At 36.8% G+C, this 15,966-nt stretch overlaps 1 protein-coding gene across 1 annotated transcript in view; it reads right to left on the bottom strand.

The window, feature by feature from the left end:
• Nfat5 (nuclear factor of activated T-cells 5, tonicity-responsive) overlaps window positions 1–15,966 on the bottom strand; it is an 89,536-nt gene that overhangs the window by 46,453 nt on the left and 27,117 nt on the right. Inside the window, exon 3 of the mRNA XM_013012842.1 lies at window positions 15,075–15,200. Coding sequence (XP_012868296.1) covers window positions 15,075–15,200 — 126 coding nt within the window. The remainder of the gene's footprint in view (window positions 1–15,074; window positions 15,201–15,966) is intronic.

Below are 15,966 nucleotides of genomic sequence, written 5' to 3'. Positions count from 1 at the left end.
CAAGCTAAATTGGCAAATAAATATAGGTTAAAGAAAAAAGAAAGGATTTACACAAAATTCTTCAAATAAACATTAAAATAACATACAATCCAAGGAAAAAACTATGTTTAGAAATAACTACTTACTATTTCCCAGAGTATTCTATTAATTCCTTTCAAAAAAATTTTTAGGGGGCTGGGAAGGTGGCTCAGTGGTAGAGCGCTTGCCTTGCATGCCTGAGGCCCTGGGTTCGTTTCCTCAGCACCACATAAGCAAAAAGAAAAAAGCCAGAAGTGGTGCTGTGGCTCAAGTAGTAGAGTGCTAGCCTTGAGCCAAAGAGCTGAGGGACAGCCCCCAGGCCCAGAGTTCAAGCCCCATGACTGGACCAAAAAAAAAAAATTTTTTTTTAGTTTATTATCAAGGTGATATAAAGAGGGGTTACAGTTACATAAGTAAGGTAATAAGTACATTTCTTGTCAAACTTGCTACCCTTCCCTCATTTTTCTCCTACTTTACCTACTTGTACATAATCTATAAATTTACTAAGAATAAAAATATTCTTAATATAATCTAATTAAAATATAAATATATTAAAATAATATTAAAAGCATTTTAGATATCTATTTTTTCTTTCTTTATAATTTATTGGTGTTAATGGGTATTGAACTCAAGGCCTCACACTTGCTAGGTTGCTCTACCACCTGAACCACTACCACTTCATCAACCACCAACATTTTAAATTTCTCAAGTCCAAGGATTCCTAGGAAAGTATCATATAATATATCCCAAGGAATAAAAATGTACATAAAATATCTATAAAGCTCTTTCAGTCCCCTTATCGCTAACAAGAGAGTTTGACATCCTACAAAACTAGTATTAATGCAATCCTGACTTATCTGTATATACATTTTTAAAATAAATTCCTCCAAAGAAAACATAGCAACTACTTCTTTTCCTACTTTTTAGTACTGAGTTCCTATTTTTATCTGGTAGGAATGTGTAGTCTATGTTTAATTACTGCATACTAAAAATACAGACACTTCAATATAAAAGTTTTTACATTTTTTACTGTATTTTTATATTCACTGCTTTTATTTCCTATTGAGGTATAATGAATTTCTACTTTATAAATTTGATTCTATTTGTTGCTTATTTCTCGTAAGCAAACAATAAATCTGAAGTTCTCTTTATTTTTTTCTTTAAATTACTCATCTAAATAGCATGTGAATATGCTTTTATTCAATTTTACTTTTGTGAAGTTAATTATCTTTGAACCTACTTTAGTTTACATATAAGAATTTATTTTTCCTAAAATGTTTTCTGTGAATACAGAGAACATCATGAACTGAAGGGGGGAGAGGGGAAATAGATCAGTCCATAATTCACAAATGGAAATTTGTAATCTCAAAATTTTAATAAAGGGAAGGGAAGTATTTTATCTACAGCATTCTGTATTTAAGACTAATATTCTATTAGCAATAGCCAACTGTCAGTCCAAATGTCAGTAATGATAATGAGCCTCATTTGTATGTACGACTTCTTTTTAAGAACTGATAGAAGGCTCAGAGGTATTCTTGCTTGCCTAGCATGTAATTAAGTCCCTAAGTTCAAACTCCAGCAGGGAGAAATAACAAAAAGAATGGAGTCACTAATAGGCAATGAACATGCAGAGTATTTGGGGTAAAAAGACTGGGAGACAGTATCTGACAATATGTTCAGTGTGTGTGTGTGCGCGCATGCGTGCGCGTGTGTGCGCGCGTGTGTGTGTGTGTGTGTGTGTTAGGGCTTGAACTCTGGACCTGGGTGCTGCCTCTCAGCTCTTCAGCTCAAGGCTAGCGTTCTACCACTTGAGCCACAGCACTACTTCTGGCTTTTTCTGTTTATGTGGTGCTGAGGAGTCAAACCCAGGGCTTCATGCATATTAGGCAAGTACTCTACCACTGAGCCACCTTCCCAGCCCAATATGTTCAATTTTGTGACAATGACAAAGATGAAAATAGACTAAGCAGTAGCACATACAGAAAAATGTACAGATTTTATATATTACTTTCTTAAAAATAAGGACTTTAGTTCTTGATGTGTCAATTATAAGTTATTTAAACTATAATAATATTTTAGTCCTTTAATGCCAAATAAGGTATTTTAACTACAATAATATTTCAGTGCTTTAAAAGCCATACTATTTTAATAGAAAGCTGACATTAGACACATTCTGTACCCAACAAATATAACACGATAGAAATATTTAACTACATTTCCTAAATCAAATCTGAACCCTATCATCTAACTATGCATATATGTTATAATTTTTCAACATCTGTGCAAAAGCAGTTTCTTTTAAAATGTCACTAAAAGAAATTTCTCTTTCCCTCCTTCCCTCACCCACAATAGTACTAACTAGGGTTTGATTTCTCAACTTTCTGAGTAGCTAGGATTACAGTATGAGCCACTGGTACCTGGCTAACACTTGTGATTTTTGTGACAGGGTCTCACTTCCTGCCCAGGACAATGCCTGGGCTATTGATCTGCCTATTTCAGGTTTCCTAGCATATGGAAAGTAACAGACATATGCCACCACACCCACCTCTGGGCTGACCTAGAACTGCACTCCTCCCAATCTTAGCTTCCTAAGTACCTAAGAATACAGTCATGAGCCAAAGGCACCCAACAAAGAACCTTCTAATATATATACATTTTTTAGAACCTTCTAATATTTTAAGCGTGCTAAGTGAACCAATAGTGGAACAGAGAAGGAGCAAACTGTTGATTATTCATACAATAATTGTAAAAACCAACAGGTATTTGGAAACAATTTCTAACCTAAAACACATTGTTGAACCCTAGTTATTCCTCATAAGAGTTATTTTTCTTAATGGTAAGAATGATTTCAAATTTAAACAGCCTATTTGATAAAAATTACCAGATATAAGAACATACTTTCAGATCAAACAAAAAAGATTTTTAGAGAAAAAAATTATAAGGCCAACATTTATATTGCCAAGATACTAATATATCTCTAATACACAAAGTGGCTGCAAACCTGCTTTGTCAACACCTTACATGCCAACCTTCATTTTCTACTTTTCTTCTTCTTAAAAATATTAATGCAAAGTTTGAAGCTTTACAAAAAGGTTTAGTTTCAATCAGTATCAATCCACTAATTAGAAATAAAATAACAAAAAAAAAAGAAATGAAGGAAGAAAGGAGGAAAGAAAGAAAGTAAAAAAGACTTATGAAGAAGTCTGAAAACGAGACCGACCTATACCCTGGGTGAGATTGGATGGGTTAAGTGTCTCTGGCACTATTTCTCTTCACTATTGACAGACACTGTCACACAACCCACCACACGATGCCTGTCTCTGAATGGCGAAGCTAGAATGCAAGTTAAGTGTATTAATAGAAAAAACAACTGGCATCCCAGCATATAAAATAAACAATCCAGATTACTTTACAAAAAAATACAAAAAACAAAAATTGTAGGGCTGATCATTTAATTTACATGTTTAAAACAGTTTCAATTTCCCACTTGTACTTTTCCCACCCAACCTAAGTTTACATGCTACAATTAGCAATGTTTTAAAATTATTAACATCCAAATAAATGCATGTCAGAAAATTTTTTATTCCCAATTTTTGTTAACTCATATTCACCAATTTGTTCTGTTTACAAATGCGATCTAATCCATAAGCCAGAACTCTAGTTCATATGTTTTGTTTTGTTTGGGGGCTATACCCATACACAAACTCTCATACAGAGTGGAAAAATATGTATTGTCAACAGTACACACAGACTGTAAGAAACACCTGTATGTTAGCAGCAGAAGAAAATGTTTTTTTATTTTTCACACTGATCCCCACACTGATTTTCCTTTCAAAATATTTGCCTATTTGTAATTTTAAATTAGATATGTTACTATGTATAAAATGTCTGATCCAAAGGCTTTTTAAGGAAAGTAATTAGCACAACCAATGGACACTGGAAGGTTTGCTGATTTACTGAGAGCATCTCTTTCTTCTGATGCTTTTCAAACTGTGGTTCAAGGCTCTATTTTATTTATTTATTTTTATTTTATTTTATTTTTTTGGTCAGTCATGGGGCTTGAACTCTGGGCTTGGTCCCTGTCCCTCAGCTTTTTAGCTCAAGGCTAGTGCTCTACCACTTGAGCCCCAGCGCCACTTCCAGTTTTCTGAGTGGTTTATTGGAGGTAAGAGTCTCACGGACTTTTCTGCCTGGGCTGGCTTTGAACCGCGATCCTCAGATCTCAGCCTCCTGAGTAACTAGGATTACAGGCATGAACCACCGGTGCCCAGCTCAAGGCTCTATTTCCATAACATAATTACTTTTTAGTGTTTAATCTTCTAAATTCTCCATCTTTTGATACTCTTTTTTTTTTTTTGTCGGTTGTGGGGCTTGAACTCTGGGCCTGGGTGCTGTCCTTCAGCTCTTCAGTTCAAGGCGAGCGCTCTAACACTTGAGCTACAGTGCCACTTCCTCTCTATCTTTTGGATAAACTGACAGACTGCAATGGTGAGCTCCTAAGACTTTGTTACTTAGTGACATAGCAGTCTTAGTTTATGTTAAGTACACTCTATTACATTCAAACAACGATGAAAATCTCCTAATGACATATATCTCAGAACTTACATCCATTGTTAACTGACACATAATGGTAATTTTTGGGGGAAGGGGTGGTGTATTGGGTTTAAATTTAAGACCTTACAACTGCCAGGCAAGTGGTCTACCACTTGAGCCAGTCTCCAATCCCTTTTGTTTTATTAATTTTTTTTTGGGGGGGGGTCCAGTTGTGGGGCCTGAACTCTGGGCCTGGGTGCTGTCCCTCAGCTCTTCAGTTCAAGGCTAGCACTCTACCACTTGAGCCACAGCACCACTTCCGGCTTTTTTCTTTTTGCTTATGTGGTGCTGAGGAATTGAACCCAGAGCCTCAAGCATGCAAGGCAAGCACTCTACCACTGAGCCAACTTCCCAGCCCTGCTTTATTAAATTTGCAAATAGTGTCTCATATTGATGCATAGGAGCTAGGCACTGGTCACTCATGCCTATAATCCTAAACTACTGAAGAGGCTGAGATTTGAGGATTGTGGTTCAAAGACAGCTGGGGCAGGAAAGTCCATGAGACTCTTATCTACAATAAACTACTCAAAAAAAAAAAAAAAAAGCCAGAAGTATTGCTGTGGCTCAAGTGGGAGAGTGCTAACCTTGAGCAAGAGAAGCTCAGAGACAGCACCAAGGCCCAGAGTTAAAGCTTCAGGACCAGCAAAAAAGAAAAAAAACGTAGGCCAATCTGGACCTCAACCCTCCTCCACTTCCCATGTAGTTGGGATGACAGGCACATACCAATGTACCCAGCTTTTATTGGATGCAATGAAATTTCACAAACTTTTCTCCCACCGTTCCAACTATGATCCACCTTCTCTATGAAGATGATGGCAGGCATAAGAAGCTAGAATGGCAGATATGAGCCACGGAGTCACCATTTTATTTTTACTTTGTCAGAATGTCACATACTCAGAATATTTATCAAAGAATGCTTCCTAAAAAATGCTCGTTCTGACACAGCAATATTTAAAATGTATCTTTTGTTCTAGTCTACCCACAGTATTTATTTACAGGGTTAAACAAACTGTAAATACAAATTAAATAGCATGATTATTTTTTCTGATGCTGGGCATGAACTCATGGCCTTGTTAAGTCAGTGCTATACCACTGAGCCATTCCTTCAAAATAATAACCTGATTTTTAATCCTTTCTAAATTACTGGATAAAAAGTATCCATTATCTGGTAGGGATTTAAATAGTACCGGGTAGCTTTACGGTAAAAACACAAAAGCCCAGACATATTCCCCTACCTCAAATTCAGATAAAAATAAACTGTATTAGTTGATAACTCTATGTATTGCACTGGTAAAGACACTGGCAAAAACCATGGGAAAACTTCCAGTAGTAGAGGAGGAGGAAACAATGCTTGACAAGAAATATACTCATTACCTTACTCATGTAACCATAACCCTTCTGTACAGCATCTTACAATAAAATAAAATTAAAAAACAACAACAACAAAAACCTGCAGAAGTTTAAAAAAAAATTATCGCTTTTTTTTTTTTTTTTTCAGTTGTGGGGCCTGAACTCTGGGTCTGGGTGCTGTCCCTCAGCTTTCAGCTCAAGGCTAGTGCTCTACCACTTGAGCCACAGCACCACTTCCGGTTTTCTAGCAGTTAATTGGAGATAAGGTTTCATGGACTTTCCTGCCCAGGCTGTCTTTGAACCATGATCATCAGATCTCAGCCTCCTGAGTAGCTAGGATTACAGACATGAGCCACTGGCACTTGGCAAAATTTTAATATAGTTTAAATAATAAATGTATCCTAGTTCAATGTCTTCATATTATTCTTAGCTGTAACCAGAACAATAAAATAATATGCGGCATCATTAAAATCATTAATCAGGTTTAAACCTGTGGTCTGGATTAGTGTATATTAGCTCCCATTATTGGATTAGTGTATATTAGTTCCCATTATAGGCTAGTTTGCCTTGTGAAAAATAAAAGCAACACTGGACACTATGGTGAAGAAAATGAACTATACAACTTGTGGGAGGAATGGGAGGGAAAAACTGGGAGAGAGCAAGGAAAGAGGTGACATTGTCCAAAAAGAAATGTACTCATGGGGCTGGGAAGGTGGCTCAGTGGTAGAGCGCTTGCCTTGCATGCATGAGGCCCTGGGTTCCATTCCTCAGCACCACATAAGCAAAAAGAAAAAAGCCAGAAGTGGTGCTGTGGCTCAAGTGGTAGAGCCTTGAGCTGAAGAGCTGAGGGACAGTGCCCAGGCCCAGAGTTCAGGCCCCACAACTGGACCCAAAAAAAAAAGTCGGAAGTGGCACTGTGGCTCAAGGGGTAGAGCACTAGCCTTGAGCTGAAGAGCTGAGGAACAGTGCCCAGGCCCAGAGTTCAGGCCCCAGGACTGACAAAAAAAAAAGAAAGAAAGAAATTGAGAATTGCAGCCAGATGCTGGTGGCTCATGCCTGTAATCCTAGCTACTCAGGAGGCTGAGATCTGTGGATCACAGTTCAAAGCCAGCCCGGGCAGGAAACTCCATGAGACTTGTATCTCCAATAAACCACTAGAAAACCAGAAGTGGTGCTGTGGCTCAAGCGGTAGAGTGCTTGCCTTGAGATGAAGAGTGGAGGGAAAGTGCCCAGACCAAGTTCAAGCCCCACGACTGACAAAAAAAAAAAAAAGAAATTGAGAATTATAACAAAAAATGAAAAATGTGGTAAAACAAATGAAGGGATTGATAAATACAAAGTTCAAATACTAGTTTCCTAGGATAGGAGACACAAAGATAGGACAAAAGATAAAAGCCAGGTGCCTGTGGCTCATGCCTATAATCCTACATACTCAGGAGGCTAAGATCTGAATATTGTAGTTCAAGGCCAATGCAGACAGGAAAGTCCAAGAGACTCTTACCTACAATTAATCACCAAGAAGCCAGAAAGGGAGCTGTAGCTTAAGTAATATAGCACTAAACTTTGAGAAGAAAAAAAAAATCTCCGGGACAGTACCTGTACCCCAAGTTCAAGCCCCAGGGCAGCTTTCCCCTACTCCCCCCCCACACATTCAAAAGACAGGACAAAAGAGGAATAGAAATAAGTTGGGCAAAACAGTGAATTTATATCTTTTTACTAAGTATATGGATAAATCAAATAGTAAATACAACAAAAGTAGAGCCATAGCTGGGAATGATAGTGAATGTATATCATCCCAGCACTTAGGAAATGGAGGCATTAGGATAATGGAGAGGTCAAAGTCATCCTCCACAACATAGTAAGTTTAAGGCCATTCTTTGCTATAGGTTGAGATTTTGCCTTTGGGAAGAAACAAACAAACCAAAACCAGAGTTTTACAAGTATAGACCCAGCCCCAAATAGTTACTATTTAAACAGTCTGTTTAAAAGTACTCTATAGATTATTATTCTGTTTTCGATTACTGATGCTCACCTTATCTTTGTTGACCTGAAACTGACTTTTAACCTGCTCTGGATAGTCAGAGAGTAAAAAACAAAAAATTGCCAGAGCCATGTACTTCATGATATTTATCTGATTTATGTTCAGGCAATAATGTTGTATACAGATACTAATAACTTACATCTATGCAGGGACAAAAAAATAAGAAGCTCTATAAAAAGACTGTTTCTACTGAACTGTCAACAAGCAGCTAAATGGATTTTTTTTTGTAAGAAGGATGTTTCTAAAATAAAGTTAACTAATGATCAAAAAAGATATTGGGGGGGGGCGGCTGGGAAGGTGGCTCAGTGGTAGAGCGCTTGCCTTGCATGCATGAGGCCCTGGGTTCCATTCCTCAGCACCACATAAGCAAAAAGAAAAAAGCCAGAAGTGGTGCTGTGGCTCAAGTGGTAGAGCCTTGAGCTGAAGAGCTGAGGGACAGTGCCCAGGCACAGAGTTCAGGCCCCATGACCGGACCCCCCAAAAAAAAAAGTACTCATTACCTGACTTACATAACTGTAACCCCTCTGTATATCACCTTTATAATAATTAAGTTTTTTAAAATAAAAGGGGGGGAAGGGGGGAAGGGATATTGTTGTTTTAACACATGATCTCACTATGTAGAGCAGACCAGCCTCAAACTCCCAATCCTCCATCTCCTGAGGGCAGGGATTATATGCTCAGCCTGATCAGGCAATTTTATCACTCCATTAAAGGAAAGTGGGTAGAACTTTTACACAGTCAACTTTGTAGAATTTTTTCCCTACAAGCATTCTCTATTCTCCTATTACTCATCTTCCTCTATCAATGTTCTTTTTTTTTTTTTTTTTTGCCCATCCTGGGGCTTGAATTCAGGGCTTGGGCACTGTCCCTGAGCTTTTTTTTTTTTCCCCCTCAAGACTAGCACTCTACCACTTGAGCCCGAGCACCACTTCCGGCTTTTTCTGTTTATGTGGTGCTGAGGAATAGAACCCCGGGCTTTATGCACCGTAGGCAAGCATTTTACCACTATAAGCCACATTCCCAGACCCTAGCAATGTTCTTTTTATGTGCAAGGGCTCCTTTTGAGTGTCAGCATCAACAGAACTTAAGTAAAAATTGCACAGAACACATAAAAATAGAAATTGTGAAACTGGGTGCTGGTGACTCACACCTATAAATACCTAGCTAGTTGGAGGCTGAGATCTGAGGATCACAGTTCAAAGCCAGCCTGGGCAGGAAAGTGCATGAGACTTTATCTCCAAATAGGCACCACAAAATCATAAGTGGCACTGTGGCTCAAAGTGGTAGAATGCTAGCCTTGAGCAGGGAGTGTCCAGAACCCGAGTTCAAGCCCCATGACTGACCAAAAAAATAAATAAGATTTATACATAAAAAAACAGAAATTGTGCTTGGTAAGAAATGTACGCATTATCCTGCCCATGTAATTGTAACTCCTCTGTACAGCATGTTCACAAATAAAATAAAATTAAAAAAAAAACAGAAATTGTATCTATTTCGTGTAAGTTTTTGGCCTATGATTGATAACCGGTGACAAGTTTTCTAAGCATTTCTAGTGCTTTTCTAAGCATTGTGAGTGCAGCCCAGAGGTTGAGGACTTGCCTAATACAAGTGAGATGTGATGTTTCCAACACCCAACATAATAGTAATTTAAAAAGGAAAATGTTATTCTATAGACACCAGAATATAAAAATGTGTCTATTGAAGCCAGGCACTGGTAGCTCACATCTGTAATCCTAACTACTCGGAAAGCTGAGATGAGTACCATGTTCAAAGCCAGCCCAGGCAGGAAAATGTTTGAGACTTTTATCTTCAATCAACCACTTTAAAAATCAGAATTGGTGCTATGGCTTTAAGTGGTAAAGTGCCAACCTTGAGTGAAAAAGCTAAAGGATAGTACTTAGACCCTGAGTTCAAGCCCCTGTATGAGCTCCATTAAAAAAAAAAAAGGAAAAAAAGTGAGATTTTTTAATGTATTCCACAAAACATGTTTATAACTTCTTTCTAGGGTTAAGCTTAATTTTCTTTTTCTTCTTTTTCCTTTGTACTACTTTTTTTTTTCTTGTGGTAGTAGTGCATGCTAGGCAAGTACTTACCACCAATGCATGCCCCAATCTTGTGTCTTATTCTCTATGAAAACTGGGACTATTCATATGGAATACACCATCTGCACTCACAAAATCTATGTACATTGGGGCTGGAAATATGGCTCAAGGAGTAAAGCATTTGCCCAGCAAGTGCAAATTCCTGACACTAAACTCTAGAACTGCTCCCCCAACCAAAAGAAATTCTCAGCCAAACTACAAAACTTACAACTTGATCAATTCATTGTTAAAATAAGTATTATTTATTTAGTATTTTGAAACAGGATCTTGCTATGTAACCCAGGCTGGCCTTGAAAACCCACAACCACTCCTGGACAGCTCAAGGTTTTTTGTGTGTAGAGGTTGATCCTTGGACCAACTGGGACTTGAACTCTGGACCTCACACTTTTGCTCAGCCTCCAATAAGAGAGAGAGAGAGACACAGACAGAGACACAGACAGAGAGACAACAAGAGAGGGAGGGGGGGCAGGGAGAAGGGTTGATCCTTGAACCAACTGGGACTTGAACTCTGGACCCCACACTTTTGCTCAGCCTCTAGTCAGCTCAAGAGCTTGAATTAGGAATGTTAAAGAAATTTGAAATAGTCACTTTAGCAAAACATAATATTTTGATATAAACTAATAAAGATAACATCCTTAAATGAGAACAAATAATCTAGGGTAATACAAGATAATGATTTTTTAAACTAACCCAAAGTCATTTTGACTTCTGTGAAAGATTTTTCTATTGTGAATAAATTAATTCTAAGGATTGAAACCTCCACATCTACAGTTCATTACTATACATATAATTAAAGGCTGTGATCAGGAAGATCATGATTGGAGGCCAATCTGGGCAAAAAGTTCAGGAGATTTTACCCCATCAAGAGCTCAGTGTGACTATGAGTCTATAATCCTAGTTATTCAGGAGGCTGAGATCTGAGGATTGAGGTTTGAAGCTAGCCTAGGCAAGAAAGTCTGTGTGACTTATTTCCAATTAACTACCTCCTACCCGAAAAAAGCTGGAAATGGAGCTGTGGCTCAAGTAGAAGAGTGTTAGCCTTGAGCAAAAAAGCTGGGAGGTGGCGGTGGGGGTGAAGAAAGGGATGTGCCTAGACCCTGAGTTTAAGCCCCAGCGTGCACACGTGCACACACGCGCACGCGCACACACACACACACACACACACACACACTCACACAAGCCAGCCTGAGCCAAGACCAAGATAACAAGGGAAAAATGAGTTGGAGACATGGCTCAAGTAGTAGAGCACCTGAGCCCTTGGTTCAAACCCTACCATGCCTCTTTAAAATCCTAAAGTTTGCTATGATTGTTTTAGTGCTCTTAAATAAATATCTATATTTTGATTGTTTATATTCATTAATACTTTAGGATTCTACAAAACAAAATCCAGTTTGGACTTGCATTTTTTTTTCCATTGGTCATGGGGCTTGAACTCTGGGTCTAGGCGTTGTCCCTCAGCTCTTCAGCTCTACCACTTGAGACACAGTGCCACTTCCAGTTTTCTGGTGGTTTATTGGAGATAAGAGTCTCACAGACTTTCCTGACCAGGCTGGCTTTGAATCACAATCCTCAGGCCTCAGCCTCCTGAGTAGTTAGGATTATAGGTGTGAGCCACTGGTGCCCTGCACATTTCTTTTAATTCTTTATTTTGCTAATACTTCCAATTCATTTGCACTTTGTTATTTAGGAAAAATGGTCTACACCTTAAATACTGAGATCCTAAAATACTGTTAGCTTCATGGACAAATTGAAACTACATTTTCATGGGACAAATACAGAGTTCTTTAAAACAGGGAAATGAACAATTTCAGACTGGTAACTCTCAATTACCTCCCAGATTGTGACACCTGACCCTGTGGAAACCCACCCTCCTCTCCTCCTTCCTACATTCCAGCTGTGGGACTAACAGGATAAAAAGATTTTATAAATGTGTGTATGTAAAGGTATGCAAATAGTATAGAGGCAAAGATTTAAAAAGTCAGGATTGAGAGAGATTCTTTTACTCAATATTCTGGATTGTGGATTAGCAGCATCATGATTACTTATGCCTTGGGTAACATATGAGAGGAGGGAGGAATTTATATTGGTGAATCTGAGAAACATGTTTTTCACAATTTAATAACAAAAAATGTACTTGAACATGCATATCCCAAGCATCTAAATTTTAATTTTAAATTGATTTAAAACTTGTGAAGCACAAACCTTTATGGCAGAACTAGAAGTCTGTTCCCACCAGGCCCTCATACCTGATAGCAGCCAATCCGGCTCCTTCAAAACACTATGAAGAATTAACTATATCAAGAGTCATTTTTAATGCATTTCATATTTAAACAGCAAATGCTACAATTTAAAAAACTCACAGATGTTTAATGTTCATTTCCCAGTCTTTTGACCAGAAAATAATGAATAATTTGGTAATGTATTCCAAATCTCTTTGATGATATATATATGTATATAACCAAGGATATTAATATAACAAATGAAAATGTGACTCTAATTATATGTATTAACATTACTATTCTATAAATCCTCTCTGTTGTCTATGATAGTATATGATAAAGGATTGATTATTTTTTTTTTTATTCACTTACTTATTTTGAGATGGAGTTTCTCTCTCTATTTCTATATAGTCCAGGCTGGCCTGGGAACTTCTAAGTAGTCCAGACAGGACTTTTAAGCATCCCCAAATACTGATATTAGAGGCATGTACTATTTGCCCACCTTTAAAGGATTCTTTTCTACCAATCAGACATTAGAATATTAAAATAAATTAGGGTGATTACTGAAAAAGTAGATTGTGGGGAGGAAAAAAGAGACAGCAAATCATTTCATTTTAGATAACAGAAACTCCGTGTGAGTGAGAAAAATTTCAGTTACCTCCTTATTCTCTCTATCATCCTTACAATGTCAATCATTTCAAAGTAATATAAATTTATAGCTTCAGAATACTTCAAACATTTCAAATAATTTACTTTCATAATCTTTCAACTCATAGCTTCGAATCTAATTCATCTGTACAGGATTTTCTCAGTTATGTGTGGTGGTGGTGGGAATTAATATTTCATTACTGACCAAAAATCAAGAACTTTGATACAAATAATTTCTGAAATTGAGTTGGTATTACTTAAAAGCAAGTGCTGATATTTTTTTCCAAACCTGGCTAGAACTTTTTCAGCTTTTAAAAGGAAGTGAATGTACTATAAACAGATGTTAAAAAGCACAGAAGAAACAGACTTTTAGTTCTATACATATTCAACATGTCTTTTTAAAACAATCTCAAAAGATACAAAAGATATCAGTTAGTCCATTTCTACATGTGGATTTAAAGGGAAATACATTAATAAAAATATTTCATATTTACTAGCTGATATAATTAGCTAGAACTAAAACTTTAAATTCCAGAAAAATATTCAGAGCCATTTTAGAATCCAGTAGGCAAAGTAAAACAGGTTATTTTTATTAATTTGTATTACTAAAAAGTTCACTAATTCACAATTAAATCCACAGAAACTGTTAGAAAATTTCTGGCAACACATGAACAGTAGCAGGGCCAATAAATTTCTTTGCCATATTTAATGTTTTCCTGACCTCAATATAGAAGGTGTCATATTGTACTATACAGTTTAGGAGAGATTGGTACACAAGGTTAATGGTACATATGTTAATATATCTGAGGAAAATATCTGACGCTATACTATAGTACCAAAATCCACATTCAGTTTACAACCTTCTATTTCTCACTCTTCTGTCTGTGAAACTAAAAGAATTTACTGAAAATAATGCTCTCATGGATTTTTCAATACCATTTGAAAAGATGAGAGGCAGTATATCAAGCAAGAAACATCTACCTAAGGACAGATTAAACTTCAGGATATATAGATATATATTTTCCTTTTTCTACACAAAAATACTTAGCAATCTATAATCCCAACTTTAAAAAAAGAATTGTAGTTGGGCAAGTTAATATTATACAAAGCATTTACACTAATTTATCACTAATCAAAACTTTTCTATTAGCTTATCTGTTGATGTTTTACTCTAATTAAAATGAAATTTTGAACCAATTTTATATAGCTATAAAGTGTATGATTTGAGAGCAAGTACAAATAATCTTCATAAATTTCAAATATTACTTTCTATACTTTTATACTGACATAGAGAATGTTTAATAATGATATCACAGATTTTTAAATGTAGAAAAAAGGTTATAGTAATATGTTACAAGCAGAAAAAGTATTAAGAGCTTGATTTTCAGAATATATAAAATATTGTCCTCTTTGAACAAGTCTTTAAAAATATTTCTTAAAGAGGTCTACCAACAGTTACTTTTTTTAGTGCGTGCCAGTCCTAGGGCTTGAACATAGGGCCTGGGTGCTGTCCCTGAGCTTTTCTCAAGGCTAGTACTCTACCACTTGAGCCACAGCTCTACTTTTGGCTTTTTGGTGGTTAACTGAAGATGAGTCTCATGGACTTTTCTTGCCCAGGCTAGCTTGGAACCTTGATCCTCAGATCTCAGCCTCCTGAGCAGTAAGGATTATAGGTGTGAGCTCACCAAGTGCCTAGCTTATCTTAATTACTTTTCAAAATTGCTGTTTTTAATGTATAATTTATTATTTTTTTAAAATTCTAAATACTATGTTTTATTAGAAAAAGTATTTCTTGACTGGAAACTCAAATAAAATTTTTTAATCCATAGCTTGACAGTTAAGCTTTTAATGTGACTGTTATATAAACAATGCATATTTGAAGACAAGGCCCATTTAAAGGAGATGTCACAGATTTGCCAAAATGAAATTTTATAAAAAGAAAATTACATTAAAAATTTTACAGATTAAAGGTTTATATTTTAAAACCTCATAGAACAAACCCTCAAATCACACACTTTTAAAAAATGAACTTTGCCAGCACTGTTCATGTTGGCCAGGTAACATATCCTAGCTTTCTTTAATAAAGTAGAATGAAGTGCATACCAGCAGCAACTACAGCTGGAGGAGGCGAGCCTGCCTCACCACCACTTGTCTGACTCATTGATGCTACAGATGTTTCTCTAGATGGAGGTAACTGTAACTCCTTTGGGAGAAGATCATAGACAGATTCTGTGGGAAGAACACAGGGGAAAAAAAACACTATTTAAGAAACTCAGTCAGCAATTTCATTATATATGCATGAATGTCTTTTGTCTTTTCGAGTATCTTTAGGTAACTGTGCAAAGGGGTTACGATTCAACATGCCAGTTTATAAACACAATGAATCCTGATTGATATCACCACTGGTATTATCTTTTTTTTTTCTTTCTTGCTTTTTTTTGTCAGTTATGGGGCCTGAACTCTGGACCTGGGCGCTGTCCTTCAGCTCTTAAGCTCAAGGCTAGCGCTCTACCACTTCAGCCACAGTGCCACTTTTGGCTTTTTCTGCTTATGTGGTGTTGAGGAATTGAATCCAGGGCCTCATGCATGCAAGACAAGCGCTCTACCACTGAGCCACCTTCCCAGCCCTGTTATCTCTTCTTTTGTGAGAAGTTATTCACAAAAATCAACCCCAAAAGATGAATGTTGTAAAGTTATTAGCAATTTTTTTCTTTTTTATTGAGATTAGGTGATTACATAAATTTCACATATTTCACAGTATTGTGGAGTAGTGATACTTATTTTTTTCTTTTCTTGTATAATTTTATACAATAAAACTTATACATTTTTTTCTTTTACTATAGAATTTTATACAAAACAGAAAAGTAAACTTTCCATTAGTTCTGTACCTTAGGGGTTTTTTTGGTTGTTTTTTTTTTTTTTTGGGTCCGGTCATGGGGCCTGAACTCTGGGCCTGGGTGCTGTCCCTCAGCTCTTCAGCTCAAGACTAGCGCTC

This window comes from Dipodomys ordii, unplaced genomic scaffold, assembly GCF_000151885.1.
Source record: "Dipodomys ordii isolate 6190 unplaced genomic scaffold, Dord_2.0 Scaffold18, whole genome shotgun sequence".
NCBI lineage: Eukaryota > Metazoa > Chordata > Mammalia > Rodentia > Heteromyidae > Dipodomys > Dipodomys ordii.
This window is presented reverse-complemented; position numbering and strand designations above follow the sequence as displayed.